The sequence below is a fragment of the Tachyglossus aculeatus genome, chromosome 9, assembly GCF_015852505.1.
Source record: "Tachyglossus aculeatus isolate mTacAcu1 chromosome 9, mTacAcu1.pri, whole genome shotgun sequence".
NCBI classification, from domain to species: Eukaryota; Metazoa; Chordata; class Mammalia; order Monotremata; family Tachyglossidae; genus Tachyglossus; species Tachyglossus aculeatus.
This window is the reverse complement of record NC_052074.1, coordinates 1,025,248-1,037,277: the sequence shown is the minus strand read 5'-3', so window position 1 is coordinate 1,037,277 and position 12,030 is coordinate 1,025,248. Positions and strand designations below refer to the sequence as shown.

General features: G+C 50.4%; 1 protein-coding gene across 2 annotated transcripts in view; it reads right to left on the bottom strand.

Annotated features, from left to right (window-relative positions):
• CAMKMT (calmodulin-lysine N-methyltransferase) overlaps positions 1 to 12,030 on the bottom strand; it is a 232,210-nt gene that overhangs the window by 34,108 nt on the left and 186,072 nt on the right. For both annotated transcript variants that reach the window (XM_038751551.1, XM_038751550.1), the window contains exons 4-6: positions 9,419 to 9,479; positions 6,989 to 7,043; positions 5,398 to 5,461 (exon numbers count right to left, since the gene is read on the bottom strand). In XM_038751551.1, coding sequence (XP_038607479.1) covers positions 5,398 to 5,461; positions 6,989 to 7,043; positions 9,419 to 9,479 — 180 coding nt within the window. The remainder of the gene's footprint in view (positions 1 to 5,397; positions 5,462 to 6,988; positions 7,044 to 9,418; positions 9,480 to 12,030) is intronic.

The following is a 12,030-nucleotide window of genomic DNA, read 5'->3' as shown; positions in this document are numbered from 1 at the left end:
CTCCCCCTCTAGATTAGGAGATCACTGCAGGCAGGGGACATGTCTACCAAATCTGTTACACTGTACTCTCCCAAGCGCTTAGTACGTGCTCGCCATAAAGTGCTCAATAAATAAAGATTGATTGACTGATTGAGAGTCAGGGGTATTGGTTGGCCTCAGCTCTTATGGAAAAGCTTGGGGGCTTCAGCCTTAAACCCCTCGAACTTTCAGAGCGACTTTCTCTAGAGTGTTTCCAGTATCCTGAACATATCTACCTCTGGGCTTCCAGGGATGGATGGATGGGAGAAGCCCAGGCTGCCCACAGCCAATTCTTTTAGCAAGCAGAGGACTGAGCCCAAGGCCTCGCCTGACAGATGCCACCATTTTAGAGCAGGTTTTTGGAACCCCTACCTCCCTCCTCCCCACCACAGTCTGACCCATGTTCTGGCTCTGAGAAGACAGCAAACAAAGGAGGTTGGGAGGATAAGAGGGGGCTCCACAGACCTGTGAAAGGGAAGGTGAATCGAAACCTTGACATCTTAAGAGTCAGGAGGGGAGAACCCCTTCCCCCCACCGTGGCCATTGCTGAAGCAGCGCTAACATTAGCGGCCATGTGGGGAACATCCACGGCAGATTTGCACATTCTCAGATGCAACTTGCTTTTACCAGGTCGATTTTCAATTCCATTTCACCGATGAATTCATTTGTTTCCTAATGCTCCCATCTTGCCCATTAAGACTAATTAGCAGGTCTGCCTGGCTACTCCTTGCTCAGTGCCAGGGTCTCCTGATTTTTGGGGGTGGGGGGGAAGGATTTGTAGGGAGGGGAGAGAAGGGACAACAACCATTTTTACTTTTGAAAAAGGCAAATTTCTGGATATTCAAGCACTCCTGGCGTATAATTTAAGCTTCCTCAATTTTTAAAGAGAAGATGTAAATAGTAATTTTTAAATTGCATCCACAATGTATAATTCTAGGCATTGCCGATTGCTTCAGAGGGGGCCCAAGGAAAGGAAACAATATTTCATTCATATTAATTTCATTCCATACCAAACAGTTTGTGACAAATGCCAGCAAATTCTCCTCAGCAAGGGGCCAAGCAGAAACTCGATAACAATCAGAGCCAGAAAGGAGGAAGAAAGAGAAGGAGGAAGAGGAAGAGGAGGAAAAAAAAGGAAGAGGAGGAGGAAGAGGGAGAGAAGGGCAAGTCATTTAGCTTCTCTGTGCCTCGTTTACCTCATCTGTAAAATGGGGAATAAGACTGTCCCCTCATGGGGGACATGGATTGGGTCCAACCTGATAGTGTGTATCTACCCCAGCGCTTAGTACAGTGCCTGGCACATAGGAAGTGCTTAACAAATACCATTACGAAAAAACAATAGGAGGAGGAGGAGCTGGACTTGAGGGTTGTTGCTGTTTCATTTTTGTTATTAAGAGTTAGTCGTTTCTGAGGAAACAAGATAAAATTTAATGCCAATGTAGCAGTGGCCTGAAGGTAGATCACAAAGCTCGATCTACACTCACTCCCTTGGTGACCTCATTTGCTCCCACAGCTTCAACCATCATCTCTACGCTGATGACACCCAAATCTACATCTCTGCCCCTGCTTTCTCTCCCTCTCTCCAGGCTCGCATCTCCTCCTGCCTTCAGGACATCTCCATCTGGATGTCTGCCCGCTACTAAAACTCAATATGTCCAAGACTGAACTCCTTGTCTTCCCTCCCAAACCTTGCCCTCTCCCTGACTTTCCCATCACTGTTGATGGCACTACCATCCTTCCCGTCTCACAAGCCCGCAACCTCGGTGTCATCCTCGACTCCGCTCTATCGTTCACCCCTCACATCCAAGCCATCACCAAAACCTGCCAGTCTCACCTCCACAACATCTGCCCTTTCCTCTCCATCCAAACCGCAACCCTGCTCGTTCAAGCTCTCATCCTATCCCGTCTGGACTACTGTATCAGCTTCCTCTCCGATCTCCCATCCTCCTGTCTCTCCCCTCTTCAATCCATACTTCACGCCGCTGCCCAGATTATCTTTGTCCAGAAATGCTCTGGGCATGTTACTCCCCTCCTCAAAAATCTCCAGGGGCTAACAATCAACCTACGCTTCGGGCAGAAACTCCTCACCCTCGGCTTCAAGGCTGTCCATCACCTCGGCCCCTCCTACCTCACCTCCCTTCTCTCCTTCTACAACCCAGCCCACACCCTCTGCTCCTCTGCCGCTAATCTCCTCACCGTGCCTCGTTCTAGCCTGTCCCGCCGTCGACCCCCGGCCCACGTCATCCTACTGGCCTGGAATGCCCTCCCTCTGCACATCCACCAAGCTAGCTCTCTTCCTCCCTTCAAGGCCCTACTGAGAGCTCACCTCCTCCAGGAGGCCTTCCCAGACTGAGCTCCTCCTCCCTCTCCCCCTCCTCTCCCTCTCCATTCCCCCACCTTAATTCCTTCCCTTCCCCACAGCACCTGTATATATGTATATATGTTTGTACGTATTTATTACTCTATTTTACTTGTACATATTCTACTTATTTTATTTTGTTAATATGTTTTGTTTTGTTCTCTGTCTCCCCCTTCTAGACTGTAGGCCCACTGTTGGGTAGGGACCGTCTCTATATGTTGCCAACTTGTACTTCCCAAGCGCTTAGTACAGTGCTCTGCACACAGTAAGCACTCAATAAATACGATTGAATGAATGAATGAATGAATGAAATAGGGGGCGGGGGCAGCTGAGCATCTTGGAGCAGAAGTCAGTTTCAGGTGACCAGGCCCGATGCCAGGGAAAAACGGAAGGAGTCTTTTTAAAGGACATGTTTCCTCTCTGCAGAGGGAAGTTTCTTCCCTCCCGCACTTGGCCCCCCGCTATATTAAGCGCATTGTCGAGACCTGCACTTTACGGCACTCTGAATGGAGAGCTTCTGAGGACCCGGCGTTCTCCGTCCATTTTCTTGGGAGGGGGGCGTCCCAATCACTGCTTTGAAAGGCCGGCTGAAGGAACTCCAAGTCTCAGGTTCACTTGATGATTTCCAGAACTGGCATGGCATCTTCCAAATGGACCCTCTGACGGGAAGGCTTATTAATGGAGGGGCTGTTCCATCCCACCCCCCTCTTTGGCCGCTTTGTACTTTAACTCACTCACAGAGTGGGGTGGGTTTTTTGAGGTCTTTTCATTGTTTTTTTTTTTTAAGTACATTTGCAGTTATTTCCTGAGTGAGGGTGATTTTAACAGTTTGGGGCGGGGGCCCGAGGAAGTCTGTTAAATGAGTCCCTGCCGATCCAGCTAAGAGCTGCAGCTTCCGACCCCAAGCTGAATGGCCTGGTCACCAAATTGCTCCTTCTGGGGATGCAAAATGTGGGCACAGAAGTGGGGAAAGTGGGGGTGGGGGAAGATGTCTTTGGGATTTTTTTTTAATTCTGCCTTCCTGCAATCTGAGAAAGGAGCAAAGCTGGGGTATATGAGGCCCTGCCGGGGGTGGGGCACAACTTCCCAGTACCTCACATCCGGATGTTTGGGAAAAATGAAAAGGAGGGTCGGTTCCTGGGGAGAACACTGTGATTTGTGGAATCCGAGCACAGGAGCCCCTCTGCCAAGCCTCAGCTACCCCAGAGAAGCCTGGGTTGGCCCGGATTGCTCTTCCTCCCTGCAGATTTCTCTTCCAAATCTGTGGGGCTGCTAGCTCCTGGCCTCCCTGGGATCCTGGGTTCTAATTCCAACTCCACTACTTTTCTGCTGTGTGACTTTGGCCAGGATGTTTAACTTCTCTGAGCCTCAGTTACCTCATCTGTAAATGGGGATTAAGACTACGAGTCCCATGTGGGATAGGGAATGTGTCCAACCTGATTAACTTGTATCTACCCCAGTGCTTAGAACAGTGCTTGATACACAGAAAGTGGTTAACAAATGCCATCATCATCATCATCCTGGCCACTCTCCTCTTCCCTCAGTTCCCAGCTGGCATGACTTAGTACAGTGCTCTGCACACAGTAAGTGCTCAATAAATATGATTGAATGAATGACTTCCCTTCCTACCCTGGCTCACCCTTCTAGCCATATTACTCTCTAGCCAATTACTCTCCTCCCATTAAAAGTCTGTTGAAGGCACATCTCCTCTAAGAGGCCCTCCCTAACTAAGCCCTCCTTTCCTCTTCTCCTACTCCCTTCTGTGTCACCCTGACTTGCTTCCTTAATTCAACACCCCTCCCGTCCCCACAGCACTTATACTCATATCTAATTTATTACTGATATTAATATCTGTCTCCCCCTCTAGGCTGTAAGCTTGTTGTGGACAGGGAATGTGTCTGTTATGTGGTTATACTGTACTGTCCCGAGCGCTTAGTACAGTGCTCTCCACACAGTAAGTACTGAATAAATACGACTGACTGACTGAATGACAAGCCCCCCAGCGCTGTGGCTGAGGCCCCAAAGGCAGAAGCCGCAGTGAGGTGGGCTCAGGGGGTGGGAACCCCTCGCTCTGACCCCAAAAAAGGCGGACAAAGCTGAGGCCGTGTCCCCAGAGTCCTGGGTATCTTTGTGTCCACCTCTCCCCTTTGCTCCTGCTAGCTATTAGCAGTCCCTGGCCAGATCCCTTCTACGCTTGCAAATCATGCTTGCTTTCTTAGTCAAAGTAAAGTTCAATTTTCCTGAACTCTGTGTACATATTAGTAAAGTATAATCTAATAGAACGGGGCATGAAATGGAATCACACATTAGAGAAAAGAGAAAGATAGGTTTTATAATCCGAAATAAAAGGAAATCATGCAGCCCCGATAGCTGCGTCAAGTGGGAGATGGAGATAACTTGGAGGTAATTAGAATACAGCAGTAGCAATATGACAGCATATTATATGGGCCAAAATGTAAAGGTTAATACCTGGAAGAAAGCAGGGAGAGCAATTTTCCCAGTGTCACCCAAAGCAATATAAATATTCAGGGAGCTAATTATTTCTTGCATCAGCAGATTTCCTCGAATAATTCAATTGATGGGATACAAAAAAGAATGATTGAACCTATTTAGCTATTGAGCATTCTGCTTTCCGGGTGCTGGCTGCCCTCTGCTTCTCCCTCCTTCCCTCTCTCTCTTCCTCCTTCCGTCTCCTTCCTCCTCCTGTCTGTCTTTTCCTTCCTCTCCCTCTTCCTCCTCCTGTCTGTCTCTTCCTCCCTCTCTCTCTTCCTCCAGCAGGGCCAGCCCCTACCTCCACCTTCTTAAGGAGGTGTGGCCTGGGGGACTGGTGACAGGGTATGTTGGCAGGAAGGGGGAATCTCACACACACCCCCTTTGCTCTTAAATTGCTTATGGTGGAAGTGGGCCCCCCCTCCCATTCCCCTTTCACATCCCAAGCTGACTTTCTCTGGAGTGACCGTCTCCATTTGGGGGCAAAAGAGATGGCCCATCTGCCCCGTTCTCTCTCTGAACAAGGATACTTTGGATGGCCTTTTCATTCCCATCAGTTAACAGGACTTCTCTGGCATCTGCCGAAATGGCCACCTGGAAAAAAAAACACACAAATGTTCACAAACACAGGCACACACATGCACACTCACACATGCACACAAACACAGACACACACCCTCATAAGCATGCACACACACACACACAAAACTCCCAGCAACAATGAGCAATGACTCGCGCCTGGGTGGCAGTGGAGACGGGAGTGACAACCCTTCAGTATCATGCTTCCTCACCTATTTCTCTGTAACAATCTTCAATCTTTTTTCATTTTATGTCTGCATTATTTTAATCATTCAATCAAATCAGTCAATACTTTTATCATTCCATTTGCGGGAGCCTCTATCTTGCTATCATTCTGTTCGGTAATTGCATTGTGACAGGGGATGATGGTATTTGCGAGGTTTTCATTTGTGGGTTTCTGTTTATCTAGTAGAGCCATCATCTGAGGCTGTCACTCTGCCTTTCAGCCTGCTTCTGTCTAACTGCCTGATGCCCTTCATATAACTTTGCATTGCAGGCAGATGGCTTTGTGAGGGTAATTTTTTTGTGAGCTTTGACATGCTCCCACATGGGGCTGTAACCTCGGCACATTGTATGGGAGCGACAGGTTTGTCAAATGCCAATCAGGGTAACAATATGCTTTTATTTGGAGAGACATAAAAACTTGTCTAATGCACTGTGCCGCTACATAATATCTCCTGAATACATGACTCAGCCCCCAGAGAATGGTGCGTGACGCTCCTGAATGGCCAATCTAATTCAAAAGAATCTAATTATCCCGAGCTCTGGATCATGTTTGTTGGGGTAATAATGCAGGCAAAACATTAGCGGCTATATCATGGTACTCCAACTGTGATTCGCCGGGCTCTGCCTGTATCTTAGCAAATGGGACTATAATCTGGGAAGGATTCGGGAAGGAAGGATGGGAGGGAGGAAGGAAGGGAGGGAGGATGGGATAACGGATGGGAGGGGGGACCGGAGGGAGGGGAGGAGGATGGGAGACTGGATGGGAGGGGGGACTGGAGAGAGGGAGGGAGGATGGGAGAGAGAGAGAGAGGGGAAGGATCAAAGAGAGGGGTTGGGAGAGAGGACTGGAGATAGGAGGGAGAATGGGAGGGAGGACTGAAAAGAAGAGGGAGGACCAGAAGGAGGATGGAAGGGAGGACTGAAAAGAAGAGGGAGGACCAGAAGGAGGATGGGAGGGAGGACTGAAGGGGGGGGGGAGGGAGGACCGCAGGGAGGACGGGAGGGAAGAAAAGGAGGGGTGATTGGAGAGAGGATGACAAGGAAGAGCAGAGGGAGGATTGGCGGGGGAGGGAAACAAGGGCAGCCTACTGGCCAGCCGGGGCCCCGGATGTCCCAACAAGAGCTATTGACTCAGAGGAGGAAAGAGGTGTCAGCTGCTCGTCAAGGCAGCCCCTGGCTCCCCCTGGAATGGATGTAGGCCACAGAAGGTTGCTTCGAGGCTCCCGGCCATTCTGTGACTCGGCAGCGGGGGGCAGGGGCGCATTTTCCCCTTTTGTTCAGCCCGCTGAATGGGCCGAAGCCAGAGCAGAGACCTACCATGAGCCCGGCCAGGCACGTCAGGCCGCCCCCCAGCTCGCACACCGCCAGGCCCCTGCAAGAGAGAAAGGGGCCGCCAGAACCATACAGATGCGATGACGGCGGCCCCGGAGACAGATCTGTTACAAGAACAAATTGCCATCTGTGGGCCCGGCCGGGCGGCCAGGAAGTGCTGGAGACGTGGCCCGGTGACCTCATGGCGTTTGGCGTTTTCAAACCAACGGTGACCCAGAGAAGTCACAAAGCAGCCCAGCAGTGGGGGCTCCTCATTAGCGCGTCCCGCGGCATGGCCACCGCAGAGCCCGAGAGCCCACCGAGGCCCCCACCCCTGCCAACGGCGTCTAGGTCTCTGGCAGCCGTACCGCCAGCTAGGGGAGCCAAAGATCGTTGTCGGAGAAGGTGGAGGGGCCTGCCATTCATGCATGGGCTCATTCGTCGGCACTCATTTGTCCATTTGGAAACAGTCAGGCAAGCAGAGGCCGAAAGAGCCGGTGATCCGCAGGAGAGGAGGTGGGGGAGGGCAGAGGGGAGGGAGAAGATGGAAGTGGAAGAGAGGGGAGGACAGGGGAGAGAAGGGGGGGAGAAGAGGAGAGCAAAAGGAGGGAAGTGAAAGAAGGGAGGGGAGGGGAGCTGAGGGTGTAATTGTATCAAGCCAGGGGCCACACATCACATACACCAATAGATACAACCATTGAGGGGATATGGTAATAGAAGAGAGGGGAAAGGGGAAAGGAGAAAAGGATAGGTGGTTTAGAGTAGAGAAAAGAGAAGGGAGAAAAGGGAGGGCAAGAGAAGGGGGAAGGAAGAGGAAGAGAGGGGAGGGGAGGGAAAGGAAAGAGCAGCAGCATGGCCTAGTGGAAAGAGCATGGGTCTGAGAGTTGGAGGATCTGGGTTTTAATCCTAACTCCGCCTCTCTTCTGCTATGTGACCTTGGGCCAATCTCTGTGCATCAATTCCCTCATCTGTAAAATGGGGATTAAGACTATGAGTCCTATGTGGGACAGGGACTCTGTCCAACCCGGTTAGTTTGTATCTATCTACTCCAGTGCTTAGTACACTGCCTGGCACATAGTAAGTGCTTAACTAATACCATGAGAAAAAAGGAGGAAAGGAGAGGGGGAATAGAGGGAGGGAGAGGAAAGAGGAAGGGAGAACAGGGGAAAGGAGAAGCCAAACACTTTGCCTAGGACAACAAAAAAGAGTTTTGAGCCATATGCATTTCAGCGGCAAGTAGTCCAGGTATGCTTGCGCTCTCTCTCTCTCTCTCTCTCTCTCTCTCTCACACACACACACACACACACACGCACACACGCACGCACACGCACACACACACACACACAGTAAAGCAGAGATCCCAAGCCCCAGGCTCTGGTCCCACACAAACTAGAGTAAATGGATAGGAAGGCTGGGGCTGAGTGGGGATAGGGTTTCCCTTCCAGTACCTGCAGGGATGCAGGGTCCTACCAATTCATTCCCCACCCCTGAACTGATACCTGGCCTGCCAGACCCCATAGACTCATACCCACCACAAGACGAATGACTCAAAAATGACCCTCTCTCCCTTCTTCCATCCATCCCCCACTCCCTTCCAGCCTGGGGAGTTGCTTCCCTTTGGGAACAACAACAGCTTTCATGAATAGTGGAAAAAGGACATCGCTCCTTGGAAAAACACTTAACAGGCATTTCCTTGGTTCAGAGCATTTATGGACTGGTAGGTAAATGCAGGCCAAGAAACCTGAAAGTCGGGGATTATTACCCCAAATTTGCCAGTGGACATCATTCAAGCTCTGGCCGCAGCTCCTTCGGAACGACAATGGGTGGTTCGCGGAAGGCAACTTTCGAGGTCTCCGATGAAATGAGAATGAAAGTGAAAAGGGCTCATGTCTCCCAGTGGCCTGAACATCTCTGGGCTATTGGTCAGATCAGGATGCCCGCTCTCAGCTTAGAACACCCCCTCCGCTCTCAACACTCTGCCCATCAACCTGTAGGCCCCCTGCACAGGGCTGGGCACCCAGGGGGGATGACCGGGGTCGCTCCTGAGGGCACCATTAAGTCGCAGCAGCAGCGAGAGGGCATTATTTATCAAATATTCTTCAGAGGATTTCCTTGAAGAAGTCTAACGGCCGCCTTTCTCCTCCCTGACCTTCACAATCAGCCTCGATCGATCTCACCTTCACTTTTGTTTCCCCCCAAATCAAAGTGGAATGAAACGCCTTGAGTGGAAATCAAAAGCCTTTGACATATTGCAAAAAAGCTTGGCTGTGCAATATTCACCCCGGAAGGCAGTTCCTATTTCTTTGGTGGGAGCAACATGTTTTCACCTTGAAATTTTTCTAATTTCATCTGAAGGCTTTAATCATAGAAATCGTTACCATGCAGGTACAATATAACTAACAGGCTGGAAAGAGTCTCTGAAGTGCGTCTCGGTACCTGAACGTATGACGGTGCTGGAGGCAGTAGTAAGCCAGGACCTCTTCAGAAGGCCAGATGCCTGCAAGACACAAAAATGACATTTGAGTGTGGGTGGGGTGTATGGGTGTGGGTGGATAGGCGACTGTGTGTATGTGTGTGCATGTGTGCTCCTGGACATGAGTGTACATATGTGTGTGTGTGTCAGTCAATCGTATTTATTGAGCACTTACTATGTGCAGAGCACTGCACTAAGTGCTTGGAAGAGTACAATGTAACAATTTAACCTGGATATGAGAGAGAGAGAGAGAGAGAGAGAGTGTGTGTGTGTGTGTGTGTTTGTGTGTGTGTGTGTAGGCACTTTGAGAAGCAGCGTGGGTCAGTGGAAAGAACCTGGGCTTTGGAGTCAGGGGTCACGGGTTCAAATCTCGGCTCCCCCAATTGTCAGCTGTGTGACTTTGGGCAAGTACTTAACTTCTCTGTGCCTCAGTTCCCTCATCTGTAAAAGGGGGGTTAAGACTGTGAGCCCCCCCGTGGGACAACCTGATAACCTTGTTACCTCCCCAGCGCTTATAACAGTGCTTTGCACATAGTAAGCACTTAATAAATGCCATTATTATTATTATAAGTGTATATGTGGACCTGGTTATGAATGTGTATGTGGGTGGTGGGGGGCTGGATATGAATGTGTGTGTGTGTGTGTGTGTGTTTGCCTTGGAATTGGGTGCTATTTTAAAGATGGACGGTCAACTTGAGTGACTTTGGATTGGCTATTTGAAAACATAATGCTAGTTATTAACCTCATATTATTCTCCTGGACCCATCTGACCCCAAGTGGTATTTCCAACTCCCCTCTAGAAGCTATGGAGGGAAGTGACCCAGAAACGACTTGTGGTCCACTGCCTGGGGGGTGGGTGTCTTTGTGCTGCAAACACCTTCCCTTGGGTGGAACCCCAAGTCGGGTGGAGTATAGAGTAGTGAAATTCGTGTGTAGGAGCCAAGCCCCGTGGGCAGGTGGGCAAGCAGATTGGCACAGCCCCCCACCATCTCTCACGCCTCTCTTCCTCAACACTCAGGGGGCAGAAGCCTCATGAGGCAACTGATTCCCACTGACTGGACTCCAGACAGGCCCTGAGCATGGAAGCACAGCAGGGCAGTAGCACATTGAAAGAACGTTCCGGACAGTGGTGACCGGGTCCCCTCTGGCTGGGGATATTCCAGTCAGACAGTCGACTGTATTTATTGAGCACTTACTGTGTGTAGAACACTGTACTAAGAACTTAGGAGAGTCCAATATAACAACAGACAGACATATTCCCTGCCCACAACTAGCTTACAGTCTAGAGAGGAAGACAGACATTAATATAAATAAATAAATTACAGATATAATAAGCTACAAATCCTTCCTTAAGCGGGAGCTCCTCCAGTCCACGAGACTCCACATGTGGCCCTGGCAGCAAAGGCAGAAGCCACTACCCCCAGGGCTCTCACTCCAGGGTATCCCAGGACAGTTATGGGGGGACATCTCCAGGAGAGAGGCCACCCTCTCCACTGCCCCTGTGGGATCAGACTGTCTGCTGGACTCTGGGAACTACTAATAGCTAAAATGTACTATTGATGAAGCACGCTTACTTTGTGCCAAGCACTGTGATGAGCCCTAGGATAGGCAGATGGTAAGCAGATAAGACACAGGGTCTGCCTCACACGGGGCTGATAGTCTAGAAGGGAGAGAGAACAGGGATTTTATTCCCATTTTGCAGAGGAGGAAACTCAGGCCCAGACAGGGTAAGTGACTTGTCCAAGGTCACTCAGCAGGCCAGAGGCAAAGCTAGGGTTAGGACCTAGGTCTCTTGACTCCCAGCCCTGTGCTCTTTCCACCAGACCAAACTGAAATTCAGGTGTCAGCAAAGTTGTGTCAAGGCTGGGCCAGTTTAGCATGGAGAGATTATAAATTCCCTGTCTTCCAACTCTATTGTACTGTCCTCTATCGAGTGCTTAGTATGGTGCTCTGCACAGAGTAAGTGCTCAATAAGTAGTACTAATTGACTGACTGATTGATTGGGAAGGAGCTGAGGTCAGGGCAGGGATGTGAGGTTGAGGTGAGGGAAGGAGAAGTAGCATGATCAGGGTCAGGGCTGGACTAGGTCAAGATCAGAGTCAGGGCCGGACTAGCTCAGAGTCAGGGACAGGGCTTGTTTAGCTTGGGGTCAGGGTCAGGGCTGGACTAGGTCAGGATCAGGGTTGGGTTTAGGGAGTTTAAGTGTCTGCCCAGGATCCCACAAGGAAGCCTTCCCAGCTCCACGTTGCACCCCTCCCCCTTGCTCCACTGGGGCCTCTTGGGCTAGACCACCAATCCTCACAGCTCCTCATTCCCCTTCACCCCAGAACAGGTGCCCAGGGGCTTGATGTTGTTTGAACTGCCCAACCTTGAGGGGGGAGACCTCCTTTTCCTCTTCAGGATTTAATGGCTGTGTGGGTTCCCCATGTCTACAATTCCAGGAAGCAGGGACCAGGTTTCTTTCTGGGTTCCTTTTGTCAATCAGGTCCACCTGGCATTCCTTCTTCCACCATCCATTCCTGGCATTTGAAACCAGGTTGGCGTAGGGTAAGTGATTTGGGCCCACAGCCTGCCT